Source organism: Pygoscelis adeliae, unplaced genomic scaffold, assembly GCF_000699105.1.
Source record: "Pygoscelis adeliae isolate BGI_AS28 unplaced genomic scaffold, ASM69910v1 Scaffold18, whole genome shotgun sequence".
Classification (NCBI taxonomy): domain Eukaryota; kingdom Metazoa; phylum Chordata; class Aves; order Sphenisciformes; family Spheniscidae; genus Pygoscelis; species Pygoscelis adeliae.
Window position 1 is genome coordinate 2,460,186 of NW_008825558.1, and position 17,111 is coordinate 2,477,296.

The 17,111-nt window shown below is 41.3% G+C and overlaps 1 protein-coding gene across 1 annotated transcript in view; it reads left to right on the top strand.

The window, feature by feature from the left end:
- The first annotated feature begins 533 nt into the window (after positions 1 to 533).
- The window catches only part of CMIP (c-Maf inducing protein), a 65,057-nt gene continuing 48,479 nt past the window's right edge, over positions 534 to 17,111 (top strand). Inside the window, exons 1-2 of the mRNA XM_009332298.1 lie at positions 534 to 654; positions 11,962 to 12,012. Coding sequence (XP_009330573.1) covers positions 541 to 654; positions 11,962 to 12,012 — 165 coding nt within the window. The 5' untranslated portion in view covers positions 534 to 540. The remainder of the gene's footprint in view (positions 655 to 11,961; positions 12,013 to 17,111) is intronic.

Below are 17,111 nucleotides of genomic sequence, written 5' to 3' on the forward strand. Positions count from 1 at the left end.
CTGAGGGCTGAATCTTTGGAGCCCCAAGAGCCACTGTCAAATGTAGCAGTCTAGATTTTGATGATGTGCTTGATCAACCTTGCAGCCAGGGAGAACAACAAGAATGCATGGAATAAAACTGCCTTAATATAGTACACTGCTGTTCTGCATGTATGAATGAGATGCTTCTTCGTACATTGATAGCATGTGCACGGCCAGACCCCTTCATAGCTCAGTTCAACCTGAGATTATGTTCCATTGATTTTGGGTCCAGAACAAATGCAGTTTGACATTTTTGTATTTCAGGTACCTGGGTCTGGCCTGGTTTGTTTTTATGTGGGTGATCTTAACACTTGAACAACTTGGATGAAGGTGGCTGGCTGGATCTCTCTGTTGAATGGCCTGTATAGGAATTTTGCTTTCCAATCAGATATTTTGCGGATATTTTCAACACCAAGAGTAATTTTGATAGTGCTGTTCTTACTTTGAAATTGTGAAACTTCTGATGACTAAGTAAACATTTTTTTCCTCTCCTCTGTTTTCTTGCAGCCAACTGGGTACATGGAGAACTCCATTTCCTACAGTGCTATTGAGGATGTTCAACTGCTCTCCTGGGAGAATGCCCCTAAGTACTGTTTACAGCTCACAATCCCAGGGGGTACTGTCTTACTGCAGGTATAGTAAACACAGAAGTACAATTTTCTTTCTCTCTTACTATGAATCTCCTTTAACTTCTGTTTGCTATGTATGAAATCTTAATTAGATGGACTCAGAAAAGGCAGAGAACTCAGTGCTGTCAAATTATCTAACCACCGGAAAATTTGCTCAGGGTGATAGCTCTGAAACTCTTAATGTTGTTTGACAGTCAGAATGGAAATTTTGGGCCACAGTGATTAAATCTTCTTGCTGATTTTGTGCATCAAAGTAGTGCTCCATGGGAAGACACATTGATGCAGGCCTGGAACAATTGTATTTTTACATATAGTCCTGTTCCTGCATGAAACAAGTTAAAAATTTCATCCTTCAATTCATATGGGAAACCCATAACTTGCACTGGAACTGACAGGTATCTTTTTTTAAAAGATATTTGATCTTCATTGGAAGATTTCAGTATATTTGTATGGATATCTACATATGCTAGTTCTCTAAGTGTTGTTTTCAAACAGAAGACACTGCGTTTACATTATTCCAGATTTCTTCATCCACTTTTGAGGCTTTGTAGGACTCTTTAGGTCATTGCAAGTTTTAGTGACAGAAAAGCACTCCACGGCACTGAGCTTTGGAACTACTTTAGAGTAGGAAAAGAAAAGCAACTGAAAACCCAGCTGCTTGGCCCCCAAAGAACTTTGAACAGTCATAGCTTGAAAAATACGGAATTGACTCCCAAGTTAACTCTTACCATAGTTCTCAACATTGTTTCAAAGACAATTTGTTACCTGTTACCCTTTGGGAGTTTACTTTTTCAGTTAAATATACAGCCATGACTATTGTGGATATGCATTTCCCAAAGATAGGGCTGTAAAAAGACTGGGTGAGCAATTTCTGCAGAAAATGTGAAGAAAAGATCAGTTTAAACTGTGGATAACTCATGAAAAATTAAAAAGGCTATTTTTTTCTTGAAAAAGTATGAACAACTTAAAAGGATTGATCATAATAGAGCTTGTGCTTTTGGGTGTGTACACACGCACACTTTAACTGTACCACTTTTATGCAAAATGTAGTCCAATAGATAAAAAGATGGAAACGTACTGAATGATACACTAATGACTGTGATGACCATGTCTGCTGGATCATTTGTCCATGAGAATCATGGTACGCAGTGCACTGATCCGTGGTGTGTAGTCCAGCATTTAGAATAGAATAGACTAGACTAGACTAGTCTGAGTTGGAAGGGACCTACAATGATCATCTAGTCCAACTGCCTGACCAATTCAGGGCTGACCAAAAGTTGAAGCATGTTGTTAAGGGCTTTGTCCAAATGCCTTTTAAACACTGACAGGCTTGGGGATTCGACCACCTCTCCAGAAAGCCTGCTCCAGGGTTTGAACACCCTCTCAGTAAAGAAAAGAAATGCTTCCTAATGTCCAGCCTAAATCTCCCCTGGCGCAGCTTTGAACCATTCCCACGCATCCTATCAATGGATACCAGGGAGAAGAGATCAGCACCTCCCTTTCCACGTCCCCTCCTCAGGAAGCTGTAGAGAGCAATGAGGTCACTCTTCAGCCTCCTTTTCTCCAAACTAGACAAACCCAAAGTCCTCAGTCACTCCTCACGGGGCATTTCTTCCAGAAGGAATTTAATTATTTCTTGGTGGTGAATTGTTTGGTGAAGCCCCTGTAGGTCCACAAAGTATGTGGCACCATCTGTATCCAGGGAGGGTTTAGTCAAAGCTCTTCTGAAATGGCTCTACCTGCAGATCATGAGAAAAATAACCCAAGTGGTATCATTCGGTAACCCAAGGTTAGGTGCCAAGCTGGTCCGTGTGTTCCATACTACAGACTTCTGTAGAGATGTGGGACAGCAAAGTTGACTCTGAGTTGGGAAGCCAATATGACTAACACTAGGTTGTGCTAATATTAGGTCCAGCTCTCCTTTGCCTTCATTTCAGACAGGCTGATGAGTCTGTCCATACGCAGAGCTGTTTACCAGCAGCTCAGAGAACACAGTACTTGACTTCAGCCCTTCACGTGGTTCCTGTGCTTGGCATTTGGGATGGTTTTGGAATGTCATAAAAATATCATAGGGTTTTGATGATTTTCAACATAGCAAATACACTTTCACTCTGAAATGGTTAGAGGTGTACATGGAAACATTCATGGCCACATCCTTTGTTAAGTATATTTCTGGAGCTCCCTTTCATTTACTTCACAGGTGTAATCCTGGGGTTTTGCAGCCCTGTAAAAGGGGGCTGCAGCCATTCCCCCATTGTAATCTGAAAACGGTGCAGCTGAGTAAGTTTGGGATTACCTGAGAACATGTAACTTTGTGGACTCTCCTGGTGCATAGGTGGCATTTGTGTGTCTTTTCACATGTCCTTGAAGCACAGGCATGTGTCCCATTTGCACATGGAGTATATGTACATGCCTCTGCTCAGTGCCTAGCAAATTTCTGTGGCTTAAAATGACTTACCAATTTTAGGTGTTACCGGGGAGTGTAGGGAGCCTGCATTTCAGACAGGCTGCTGCAAGTCCACCTAAGTCCTGATTCGGTAGTTTGAGAAGCCTCTCCTGTGCGTGACATGGGGGAAGGCAGGAAGACAAGCCATGGTTTCCCAACAGCTAGATTAGGGTCCTCATTATTGACGAAATCTTCCTTGCCTAATCCGTTAATTGAATTAATTAAAAAGAAACTCATTTGTCAGGTTGAATGATTTTAATTTTTTTCTTGTGATAATTTTGACTCTGTTTTTTCCGTAAATTTCCTTAGTGGTGCTAGCATTTATGTTTATATCTGTTTTAACCACTAGAATAGTTACATCTGCCTTTCCAAACTCCGTTTTTAAGTCTTTATTCTATAGTTTATGGTAGCTGCCTTTACGGGCCTGCTTAATAGGAAACAAGATAAAGTTTGAACCCACAGCTCCCTGCTGAGTTTAAAGGAAATTGGTAGGGCATGCGGACTTTAATCTGGAGCAGCCTGCCATTTGTTTCTTTAAAAAAACCCCAACAAACCAAACACACAAATAATTACATTTGTGAGAAAGTAACATCTTAGCATGGATGATTTGGTATTTTCTTCCAAAAGTTCGGTGTCTTTATGTAACCTCATAGCAACTGATAAAGAAGTGGAGTGAGCTGGGCTTCTGTTATATTTGTTGCTGACTGGCTGAGCAGACTGGATCAGATTACATTATAACTCTATAGGAATTTCAACATAATTGAAAATACAAACTTTAAAAATGTTTTTAGTATGACTTGGTCCTTGGTAGTGTCTCAATTCATCAAATGTGGTCAGATTGGAGGGAGTATAAAAATAGATTTCCCTTATACAGCTGCAATGAGTATTCACAAATCCAAAACAGTACTAAAAGTTATGTTTAGTATACTTAAGAAATCAAGATGTAAAAACTGGATTTATCAAGTAGCCGAGTTCAGCAGAAATTCTCTAGTATATGTGACAAAGAGTCTTAAGTATCCAAAAGACATGTTCACTGAGGTGCTAGGAAACAGAGATTCTGAGAAATTAGCCCTTGCATACTTCAGTTATTTCCAGATTTGCAAGAGACTTCAATACGTTTATGGGAAATTGGGACTTATGATCTCTTAGAAAATCATTCTGCCCTGCTAGTCTGAGCAGCAGCATGCTCTGATGTAATGTCCAACTCTGGTATCAGGAAATGTATGATAGTGGAACAAGTCAAACTAGTCCAAAACATGTTCCCAGTACTGTTTCTTCTGAAGTGCACTTTTGGTGAAATCTGTTTTTTTTTTTTTCCAAAGACTTGATCTAAATGAGGTTTATGTATATAAAAATGTTTAAATGAACTGTTTTGACTACACACACACCCCCCCCGGTTTATTTCATATTTCTGATTAATTTCAGTTTTATATTTTGATATATGTTTTTGCACATGCTGTATTGTAAATTCTTTAATACTATGGGATACTATTGACATGGTTTGACATAAAATGAAGCATTTTAGTAGTTCTGAATCACAGGCTTTCCTGATTTTTCATTTTGCAGAGAAATTTAAAATTCCAACTTCTGCTTCGCTGATTTGAAGCAGAAGCAATTTCGGACAACTGGCATTTCCCTCAGATGGAAATTCATTTCCAGCAATCCTTGTGGGAGGATGTCAGCATGTGGTGTTAGAGCATCCTTCGTGTATTTGTCTGTGTTAGGCGTGACAAATGCCACAAGAGAGTTCGAGTCCACGTTCAAGTTCTCATCCCCCTGTCTTCTGTCACCAAGGTCTATTTCTGGCTTATTACTGCACAGTAATGAGTCAGAGAAGGACGAGTGCCATTACCTTTCCTTACATCATCCTGATGTCCTCCCATAGCAATACTGACCCATCCCAACCTATTTTAACACATGAAATCTGACAAGCAGTGCCGGAGGTGATGCAGCTCCTCTTAGGAAATCGGATCATGATAACAGGACGTGTCTACCTGGGTTTCAGAGGAGGATTTGGTTCTCAGGCAGCAAACAGCTTAATCTGAGCTGGGATCTCATCGAAAAGTCGTCTTCGTGTGTGTGCTTCCCACTCAGTGTTTATTGTATAAGCACAACTGTCTGAGGACAGGTGTGTTTCACCGCCCGGCGTTTGGGGATTCTCATCGTCCCTTGTGGGAGTGATGGACAGTCAGTTTTCTAGACATGCTGGTGGCTTGTGCTTGCTTTCCTTCTGCCAAGTGATGTGGTCCCTGGTCCTTCCGATGAGCAGCAATCAGCTCTCGCAGGTTTTTTTTCTTCCATACTATTGGGATAGCAGGTGTGAAGGAAGGTGTTGCTGAAGGGTGGCTCGTGGGCCACAAGCTCTTTAGGCCAGGAAATAGGAGGTAAATTTAGCCGTTGAAGAAGTGTGAGCTCTTTAGTATCAGTAATAGCCGGGCCTCCTTGAGCTGGGCTAAACTTCTGCTCTTCTACTTTCTATTTGTAAAGCACAATGTGTGATTATGGTATTGTGTGGATGATTATGAAGAGGATGCTGCTATTGATAGTGAAATAACTGGAATAACCTTTTGAAAGAGATTGAAAAAACCTTATAATTTCACAAGCTGCTTAGCACCAGATGTAGAACGAGTCCCAGGGAAAAGACCTTGGTATTTTAGTCATGACAGTACTGCCTGCTTTCCCGGGGTGTCCCTTCTTTCGGATGGGTCCTAAATGCCTTAAAGCTGCCACTTCCATCCCCAGTGGGGATATAACCGCTAGTGTTATTTTATTCATTTCTTGGCAATCAAGTGTAGTCAGAAGGAAAAACAAACAGAACAGGAAGCCTTGACAAGCACAACAGTCACACGTTCAGCTCGGTGCTTGAGCACGCTGTTTTTGCCAGGGAGTCCCCACGGTAAATGTTTCCACTGGATTTTTTAGTAACATTTTATTTTAGTCTCCTTGGAGAACCTGGCTTTTGTTTTAAGTGTGAGTCCAGCCGATGTTGCTGGTGTGAGGAGAGGTCATGCAAGGACCAGAATCCTGCAGAGACGGGGAAAAATAGCATTTCTAGCAGTTACCAGCAACCCTGTCTGTACCTTGAGTTAAGCCAGAAGAGTGGCAGGTTTTGCTTGCAGGCCTGCCCGTGTTGTGGAGGTGCAACGCTGGGACGTGCATCAGCAGCGTAAAGGTTTTGTACAGTCCGCGTGAGGCAGCAGTGTGCGTGCCATGGGGGTTCGACTTCCTGCAGCCCTGAGCGGCTCTGCTCCGCTGTTCCCGTGGCTGATAATAAATTGGTGCAGAGAAGCCTGCAATATTTTACGAGTCCCAGTAATGAATATCAGCTGGAGGAAAGCGTAACAAAACCTCATCCTGCTGACCAGAGAGCAAATGAGGGAGAGAAAGAGAAACATAGAATAAAACCAGGAAGAGTTAAAACCAGAATCTGGATCATCAAATCCCACTTATTGCCACATCTTTTCAGATGGCAAAACCTCTTAGGAGGATATGTATGAAGGATGCTGTTGTAAGGAAAAATCTGGGAACTTTTTGCTACGTGGACAAGCCTGTTCTTGTATTCTTCTGAGTAACGCACATGCCAGTAAAAAGGGATGCCGTAGTGCTAACTTACCGTTAAAGGAGCTTGGTAGCATAGCATGTGCAGTGTGGTGTAAATGACAAATTTTCTGCTGATGCTTGTTGCTGTAGACATATTGGTATCAGTGGAGCTGTGAGTATTTATATTAGCTAAAGGTCTTCACCATCATTTCTGGAGTGGTTGGTTTCTTGCAGAGTTTCAGGTGTTCTGTTTCTCAGCAGCACGCAGGTTCCTATTTTGTCTCCTCCTCGCCTGGGTGGAAATTACTGCAGGGGCTGTAACACTGGCATGAAACAAGTGGTCAGTTTCCTATTTTTGTGAGCAAAAAGAAAATCTGCTTTTAAAAAGTTGCTTTTTTAATGAAAAAGTGTATTCCTACTCATTGAGTAGGAAGTAATGAAGTAGTTTGGGTGCAGAGAAAAATACTTCCCTTTTTGAGCAAAGATGTAAATTTACTCATGTTGACCAAAGCTCTGTATATGCAGGCATTTAATCTCTTGCACAGTTTTCCTGCTCTGAGCAGTCTTTTTGAAGCTGATGAAATTAATCCTATGAGTAAGTTGGTACTGCAGCTGATCCCAGGTGGCTTTTCCTCTCTGACTGAACATTTACACCCCAAAAATTAGAATATAAAATCCTTCAGAACACAGTTCCAGGATCAACTCATCTTAAGAATGCCTACTGTAGGTAGTACTTTTTTTTAAAGTAGATATTCTTCCTCCTCAGTGGAATAATAATAAATAAGCTACAAATAGTTTGAATCCTCTTGCACCTTCTAAGAGTTTTACTGCCACATTTTCCTGTTTTCTAAAGTACTTTTCTACTATGTTGTGGTTGTGCAAAAACAAGAGGAGGCCTCGATTGTGCAAGAAGCTCCAATCAGTTGGACTGTGTGCCACACACAACCCTGCTAAAGCCATTGCATTTGAGAACAAAATTCTTAGCAGAATTGGGGCCTAAACATACTAAACACACAGGGGGCCCAAACTATTATTTTACATGGATAGGTGTCGTGGTTTAACCCCAGCTGGCAACTAAGCCCCACACAGCTGCTCGCTCACTCCCCCTCGGTGGGATGGGGAAGAGAATTGGAAGAGTAAAAGTGAGAAAACTCGTGGGCTGAGATAAAGACAGTTTAATAGGGAAAGCAAAAGCCGCGCACGCAAGCAAAGCAAAACAAGGAATCCATTCACTGCTTCCCATCGGCAGGCAGGTGTTCAGCCATCTCCAGGAAAGCAGGGCTCCATCACGCGTAACGGTGACTTGGGAAGACAAACGCCATCACTCCGAATGTCGTCCCCCCCTTCCTTCTTCTTCCCCCAGCTTCATATGCTGAGCATGACGTCGTATGGTGTGGGATATCCCTTGGGTCAGTTGGGGTCAGCTGTCCTGGCTGTGTCCCCTCCCAACTCCTTGTGCCCCCCCAGCCTGCTCGCTGGTGGGGTGGGGTGAGAGGCAGAAAAGACCTTGACCCTGTGTCAGCACTGCTCAGCAATAACGAAAACGTCCCTGTGTTATCAACACTGTTTCCAGCAGAAATCCAAAACACAGCCCCATACTAGCTACTACGAAGAAAATTAACTCTACCCCAGCCAAACCAGCACAACAGGTTATAAAATCTCCATTGTACTTCATTCCTATCTCATTGACTGTTTGTAACAACAGCAGGCAAAACATTTCCAGGTTGAATCTTTTTGTTAAGTTGAAAAGGTAGCTGTAAGATTAGTGGTGTAGAACTGGACCCACTGTGTGGGCAAGGCTGAGAGTAAGAAAAACTTTCCCTGTGTGGTCAGAGTGCCTAAGGAAAGCCTGTTTTAAAGTCTTTTGTGTCTCATTTTCTCCTCTTTACTGTACCCTAGAGCGGAATAAATACAGTAGGTTATGCCCTCAGCTGGAGTGAAAAAATGTAGGTGTCAGTTCCTGGGAAGTGATGGCTTCAGTGCAGAAGTGCTGGGCTCCAGGAATGCACAACAGATAAAACTGTAAATGTGTGTGTGCAGCCCCTATAAATGAATTGTTGTTCTCTCCAGTGCTTTACACTTCGGTGCGCATTGCTCCAAACTTCAGAAATTTTATGCACAATAACCTGTATGCTTGAGTAAGTCAGTGTGGGCAGAGGTGGCCACTGGCTGGACAGCTGTCTGGATGAGCACTGACACGAGCCTGATGGCTCTTCTGTCATCCCGGCATGCTATGAAGCTCCCAGTTCTTTTGGTAAGAAAGAAATATTCCTTGTAGTCCCTTTCTCAGTGTAAGCCTGAAAAAGAGGAGGGAGGAAGGAGGGATGCTGTGCAAGAGCGAGGACTTCGTTGTTCTATGCAAAAGATCCAGTGTTTCCTGCACATCGCTGTGGTTTTGCAGCTTGCTGAAGTCAGGCAGGCGGAAGGGTGCACTGGAGGGATTAGCCTCTGCTGCCTGGGAGAAGTGGGGAATGCTGGTGTCAGACAGCTCCATCCAGATAGCGGTGGTTGGGTTAAATGCATTCAGTCTATCTGGGTTGAACACTGTGGAAAGAGCGCTGGTGAAATGACCTTTGGCTTTCCAAGTTCCTCTTACCGTTGAGTCCTGATCATTAATAGAAGTGTGGGGATTCCCTAAAGGTTTGTTTTTCCACTTCTGTGTTCATGTTGTCTTCTTTGTCTTTGTTTTCTTTGGAAGCGGCCTTGAACAACAACCCAAGCTCTGAGGGTTTCTAGTTTTAGAGTGGTTCAAACTCCTAACCCAGATGCAAGTTTTCTTGATCACTTCTCCTCTACAATAGCTAACACTAGGAGTAGACAGTGCTTGGTCCCACACTTGGAACCTGGTCACTTTGCTAATTTTACTTTTTAAATGCTTTGTGTATATCACTGCTGTCAAGTTAAACAAGTCTTTCCTCTGCCAGTTTTGGTTTTGCCTTCTATAGCATTCTTTCTTTGTTTTCTCCTCCAGTATTTGCAGTCCACTTTTGTGTCTACCTCTGCCTGATTCTGTTGTCCTCATTAATAGTTTCTGTCATCCAGTTTATGTAAGGCTCCAGTCGGTTGCACAGTCTCTCTCCACATAGTATTTTGTAATTATTTGTAGTGGTCTTAGAGTCTGTAGCTACTGACATCCCAAAAGTAGGAGAATAATTAACAGTTCTCAACAGTTCCCATTTAGGGCTTTAGCATTTGCTCTTGCTTCAGACTTCAGTGCATTTTTGTTCAACTCATGTAATGGTCAGACCAGAGACTAAATCAGGTTGACGTTTTGCCTGTTTGAGAGAAGTACTTCATCTCCCTAGAATATGTTGGATTTTATAAATTTAAATAACAGTATCTTAGTTTGCATAGCTCCTATATAATCAATCTGCATATGTTTTTTTTAAGGAAATAATGGCTGTGTAACTTGCAGTTTTATTGGCGCTATTGCTTAGTATACATGCTCAAGCGTACAAAAACTTTCAGTTTTACTTGTTCTTTAAAGGGCTTTGATGCTAGCATTTGAAATGAAGGGTTTTTGTTCCCCTCCATGAAACAGTTTTCTCCTTTAGAGGGGGAAAAAAAAGAAAAGAAGAAAAAAGGTTCAATTTGAAATTGAATCTTTTAACAAAATCTGGTGGGTTTTTAAAGCATTTTGTCTGGACAAAGATAAATATCTAAGCATATTTACTTCATGCCTTTTTAATTATGTTAAAAATGTTCTTCAGACTTTTTGTGGCAAATTATTTTTGACCTTTTTATTAAAATATAGTATAAAGTATTTTGAATTGAAATTCAATTCTACAACATATATATAGGTAAAAGGTCTAGCTTGTCATATGTTATAATGCACACATATACATAAAATACTGTGTAAATAACAGAAAGAAAATCATTAAATATTGGCAAACCAAAATATCCTGAAGATCTGCAAAGAAAAAAAAAAGGAAATTATGCTTTTTGTTTCAATTATGCAAATTCATATTCTGATATGTCAGCATTCTTCATGAAATGGAAAGTTCGTTTTTGATAAACTCTGTGGTCAGCCAAGATTATTTATGATAGATTTATTCTGCCTTATTGCCTAGAGATCTTAATACATATATAAAAGAGCATTACTCCATTTAATTCAGAGAAATCAGTCCGAATTTATGTCACCGTGACATCAGTATCTAACCTTGAAATTAAACACAGTTTTGGTAACCGTGCAACTTTTTTACTTCTAGTATTCGTGCCATTATCAGTGAACTGAACCAGTGTCAGGAAATAAAATTCATTGTGTGGTGTGGATTTTGAATACTTACCTGAAAAGGTGTGGGGGAGTGAAATTTGTTGAAGGATGCTTTAATTTGCAAGAAGAATGTGGTTTTTAGCTGGTGAAGAGCCTCACCTTTTTTTTTTTTTTAAACATGGATTTCTGGGCTATCCTGTAATTTTCACTGATTGTGTTGCAACATTTTGAATCGTAAGTAAAAATTGCCCATTGGCAGCGATGAGATAGAGTTGGAAAAGCCAAAGGGCATCTCTACCCACTCAAATATTTCAAACTTATGTCACCTTGTTAAGGCATGCATATTTACGTCACTCCAGATGCTTTTATATTTTTTGATACCGAGCCTTTTGACCTTTGGGAGTGTTGAACTATTCTTTCATTGGCTACGGACCTGGCTTCACACTGAGAATTTCTGGCAGCTCTGCTTTAATACAGACAAAAACGGGTGATCGCTGGGAGTGATTATTGCAACATTTATGCCGTTGCTGCAACCAGTCTGTGCATGTATCTGCACGTCTGTATGTGTTACGCTTTTCACTCTGTTATAATATCGCTGAAAGAGCTAAGACGTTATTTCAATTGCTTTGGGGCCAGCTGAGGAACAGGACAAGAAGGGAAACTGGAGTATGGAGAAAACCCACCCCTCCTAGTAAAAGTCAACCTGTCTTCTTACTCTGCTCCCCATGATTAATAGCAAAGGCAAATGTCCTACAGACATTAAAGATCTGACCAAAACCTGATTGAAATCAAGGAGGATTTTTCAGTCTTTGGGTTGGACACCGTTTCATAGGAGGTTAATGTTTTGTAAGGGTTTGGTTCAGTATTTTCCATTTGCAGCAAGGTCTTCATGTCACTGCTTTCTGTGAAAATAAACTGGTTATAATGTAAAGTGTAGCTTTGAGCAGAGTTTCCCTCACTCAGATGAGGCTGGGGGTGAAGTTAACCAGGGTCATAAAGTTGAGAAGAATTGGGTGAGTGCAGCCTCATGGGTCACTTGCTTAGTTTTGGCTGGGTGATCTGAAACACTGGTAGAAACTAATGATTCTGTTTGTAACTTTTGTTTATTACAGGCTGCAAACAGTTACCTGAGGGATCAGTGGTTCCATTCTTTGCAGTGGAAGGTAAGTTCTGCACTTCGCTGTCTCCCTTCTGTGCCTCTAAGAATACTTTTTAGTATTCCCTATTCCTTCATTGTAAGAGCCCTGAATGGATAAAGTCTTTTTCTTACAGAAACTCTAAATCAGAGTGTGTGTGCAATTTCAACTTGTTCATATCATGAATGAAGTGTTCAAATTAAATTGCTACATAGCCCAGCTTTATCAACATATGATTGGCTTCAAAAAGTAGATAGCCAGTAAATTCACATTTAGACAGTACAGAGATTGGTTGGTTTTGGTTTTATACTACAAAGTGTAATACGTTACAGAATGACTACATATGCTCTGGATTCTTGGGATACTTGAGTTTTTTGTTTGTTTGTTTGTTTGTTTGTTTTCTTCTTCCGAGAAACTAGGGAGAAGGGGTGTCTTTTAGAGTTGCTTATTGTAAGTAGCATCAATCTGTTATGCATTAGTCTGTGTTTATGCTTTAGGATGATTTGGATTTAAAGGCAGTTTCCATTTCAGAGGTCTCGAGCCCTTCTCATTTTCAGTGGGAACAATGGACTGATTGCCCTGAGTAGGGGAAGTGGATCACAGTGACAACATTGTCTCTCAAAAGCAGCACATTCCTCATTGAAAACGGTAGCTGCTGACCTTTGGATGGAATCTGTCTGGATCTTTGATGCAGCTGGAAGCAAGTTTTGGCCAGATGCTGAATATGGTTGTCCTCTCTTGTCTTGCAGTAGCTTTTCATCTCAGGACTTGTCTTCGGCAGGGTTTCAGTGAAGTCAGCCGGGTTTGCTGGGTAGCTTATCAAGATTTCAGCCTGCTGACAGCAACCACTTGTGAAAATATAAGGAGGTCCCTCCCACCAAACTGGTTTTGTTGTAGGTGTGTTTGATAGTTGCAAAATAGTTGTGTGGCAAAACTACAGTATTGGTGTGCTTTGTATAACCATCAGCATCTGGCAGAATCATATTCTGAGTGGATCCAGGTTCTTATCAGTAAGAGCCAAGTGTCAAGATCTCCTTTTCCAGACCACTGGCATATTCTCCAGCCTGTTACCCTGATTGCCTAAATGAGCGTGGGACAGTAGTCCTGATAGCAGAAGGCTGGGCTGTGGTGTGTCACTTTATTTTGGCCTCTTGACAGTATCATTAACACAATGCCTAGCCAGTCTTGCTTTCATTGCAACTCCTGAGGATAACAAAGATCTTAAAGCATGCAGAGGCAGTATCTCCATGTGGCCGTTATTTTCCTTCCTGCTTTGGCAGGCAAGGATGATCAGCGAAAGCATGGACAGAAATGATGATGGAATTTCTTTTTCTACCTCGCCCCCAACCAGGATGGCTGAGGTACTAATGTGCTGGTGGCATTTGCCCACTTCGCTCCTGCAAGTGAGGGGAAAATTGGGGTTGGAGGTGCAACTCTTTAAAAAAAAAAAAAAAAAAAAAAAAAAAAAAAAAAGATCGCTACCACCACCTACCCCATCAATTAAATTTTGTGTGTGTGTGTGTGTGTGTGGGGAGCCTAGACAGAATGACCTGGCTTGCTCACATGCCTTTTGGTCATGGAAAGGGAGCTTTGCTCTGTGGGAGTTGTTTTTAAAGGAGTATTTCTTAAACTTTCCAATGCTTCTGACCAAGCCTCTCATTTTGGGAAACTCTGAGTAATTTAACTTGCTGCAAAGTAGAATTTATTTTTGCTTCCTTGCTTCCCTCCCCACCCCCATTAAGTTCGTTTCTGAAAAACAAGTGAAACATTATCTTGATTTGAAAGACCTTCCCTTTACCAAGAATAGCAAGTAGCTTTTTCCCATAAGAACAGTGACAGGGTTTAGTCACTGCCCAGGTACTTTACACTGACAAATTCCTCTTTGCTAAAATGGAGATAGTTTTGACGGGTTTTGTTGGTTAATAGTTAAAGGAAGAGCACCTGGTAACTTTCTGCTCTTTACTTTAGTTGATATTTGGCAGGTTGAAGTGAAATCACAACAGAACGAAGAGACAAGTGGTGTATCTCTAAGGAGAGTGGAGGAGTGCAGTTATGTGGTCTACCCTAGTGAAGTTTATCACTTTACTAGCACCATAGCCTGTGACTTTAAGAGCCAGGTGCCAAGGTTCCTCTCACTCCATAATTTGTATGGTCTGATGATTAAGCAGGTAGTGAGGGAACCCACAAAAAAACAGGAAGCCTATTCTTCTGGAATGGGTCGTTTACACAAAGCACCAGCTGGCAGACAGATCGCCGCAGCTGTATTATAATTGGGTGGTTGTGCTGATGAATGATATATTTGTCCAGTGGTCTTACAAATAATTGGTCAAAACATTTCTGCAGGCATGTAGAACACAGATGCAAAGTGGTGCAGATAGCTGAAGCAGTTTTACAGGGGAAAACTTTCAACAGAGATGAGCTTGCTATTGTTCGTACTTGTGTGGTGGAAGCATTTAGGGGGTCCAGCTGAACCTAGAGCCCCACTGTACTAGGCATTAGGTGTAGGTGGAGCAGGAGACCTTCACTTCCCCTGTCCTGCCCAAACCAGGCTGGATTCCAGCAGTGGGGATTGCCTCCCTTGATCTTAAAACAGGAATACTTAAATTACAATTGTAGGAGCAGATTCATATTCTGTCAGTGTCCTTCTGGCTCCTTTTCCTGTGCTTCAAGCCTTGGGAGTCAGATGCTGCATGTAATCTGAGCTACCTGGAAAATGGCTAAGTCCAGTGAATAGCTGTGTTGTTAAATATTTAGGGAAGCTCTTTAAGTTCAGGCACATACTGGTTATCCTTTGGTCTTGTATAAAGGTGCTAAGGTCTGTGAGAGAGCTTTTATGTGGTGCAGTTTTAAGGATTAACACGCTGTGGGAATTCAATTTGCCAGCCAGCACCCTGGAAATAATTTTTGTTCTAGAGACAAACATTGAAATAAAAATCAAGAATAATTTCTTTCTGCAGCCCAGAGAATAATAAAGAGAAGCTACAGATAAACAGAAATGAAAGAAAACCAAACACATAATTATGAATGTTTTAGATCCAGCTCCAAGAGGTTTTATGTGTCATCCAACTAACTAGCTGTCAAGATGCTTACACAGCTTTTTAGATGCGACTTTCTCCTTGAATACTGTGCTCGTTGATGACAGCATGGATGTAGGGACAGACTGTTCTTTATGTAGTCATTTTCTCTTTGGGTTTTCCATTTCAGATCTTCCCGCTAAGGGTTACTCATAATTCCTCATTTAATCTGGTTATCAGTGTGTATCACAACTCCTAAAGGATTATTGGCCACCTCAGCCTATTTTTAGAAGTCCTGATTTCCTTCGGGTTATAGCTAATCCAAACTATCTTTGTCCAGAGAATAAACAGAACATGTTAACAACTGTCCAGATCCTCAAACATAAACAAATCATTAATCCATTGTGTAAGGATTTTTCCTTTCAACCAAGGAGGTTGGATTGAAACCATGATACGTAATCTTTGGTATTTGGAAGCTGATAAGTCATAACAGTATATCTATCAATAAAGATAACACTTTCTGTGAATATACAAAAGAGAATAAGACATGCAGTTCATTGCCCTTTCTGGATCTAGGCTAGATACAGTGGTAACCAACCATTTCTATAGGGGATGAATACAGCTAAACTTGGCTTTGAGGGGTACTGTAATTTTGGGGGACACACAAATAAGCAAATATGTACCCTTGCCATTTTCCCAGACAGCATCCATCTACTTTGTTGCTTGTTTATATCCTGCCACCTTTGGGCTAAGGACTTTCTGTGTATTTGTATAGTGCTGAGCACATAGAGGTACCATCCTCTGTAGAAAACGTTGAGCCCTACTACACCACAGGCTTAAAGTATTAGTCGTTAAAAGAACTGCTTGACTGTTCAGACTATAGACCGTGTAGTGTTATCAATGTAGTACCATGTTGCACTTGAATTAAAAAAGACATCAGTGAGGTCTTGTCCCCAGGGGTCTTTAGGTCTTCTCTTGTGATACAGAGTACAGGTATAGATTTACATTTGTTGGGGGGAATAGACCTCAAGGTTACACAGGGCATGTTGCATTTTTTTAGCATGGTTGATAGTAAACTCTGAACACCACCCTTATTGTGGCATGTGGGTTGCTTGTGTTTTCTAGTTAGCTGAATGATGCAGCAATGAAACATGTCAGTTGATGGCCTTTGGGGGAATGTCCTGAATTGACACAATACGGAAAGAACAGACCTAGGTCTGCAGTAAAGTATGAAGTGTGACTCAAGCTGAGCTTTGTGCACCTCTGACCTGGATCTTCTAGAAAGGCTTGCCTATACCTTGGCTTTCCTACTGATGCTATTAACCAGTTCTCGATTGTCCCCCTAATGAGTAGTGCTGCTTAGTTAGGGGTTTTACCCATCTGTTAGCATGGACAGTGCAAATGTGTTAATTGTAGAATTGTTTAGGTTGGAAGGGACCTTTGAACATCATCTGGTCCTCTCCCCAACCATGCCGCCTTTTTCCTCACTCAGTGCAGGGTATACTTTGAAGTTGTACAAGGTTGCTGAGAGCCTGTACAGCCGAGCTGTGAAGCCCCAAACCAGGCACAGTATTCACGTGTGGTCTCACAAGTGCTGAGCGGAGGGGAGCAGTCACCTCCCTCATCCTGCTGTCTGTGCTCGTGCTCATGCAGCCCAGCATGCATATGCACCCCTGACTTGTAGTCAACAATCACGTTACCTTTGTTTTAAAATTCATGTTCTACACATACTCCATGTTTTGATTCCCATGAATTGGGGAACTGGAATAATGCTGTCATTTGGGATTTGCAAACATTTTGCATTTAATGCTAAAACAAGCAATGTTGGCCTTCACTCAAAAACTTTAATTTTGGATTAATGCTTTCCTGGTTCTCATAGGGATTGTTGTATCTGTGTCTTCAGGAAATAGATACTTCCATGCACAAGCAGCCCTGTTAATTACAAAGGGTTTGACTGTCCTATAAAGTCATACTTGACCTGAATGATGATACGCTCTCTGGTCTTTACTGTGTCCAGGTTATTAATTCCTTGTCTGTTAGTACTAAATATTTTTTTATACAATAGCTGTGGGTGAATACCAGTTTTTGTATCTAATGGTGAAAGTTCAGAGC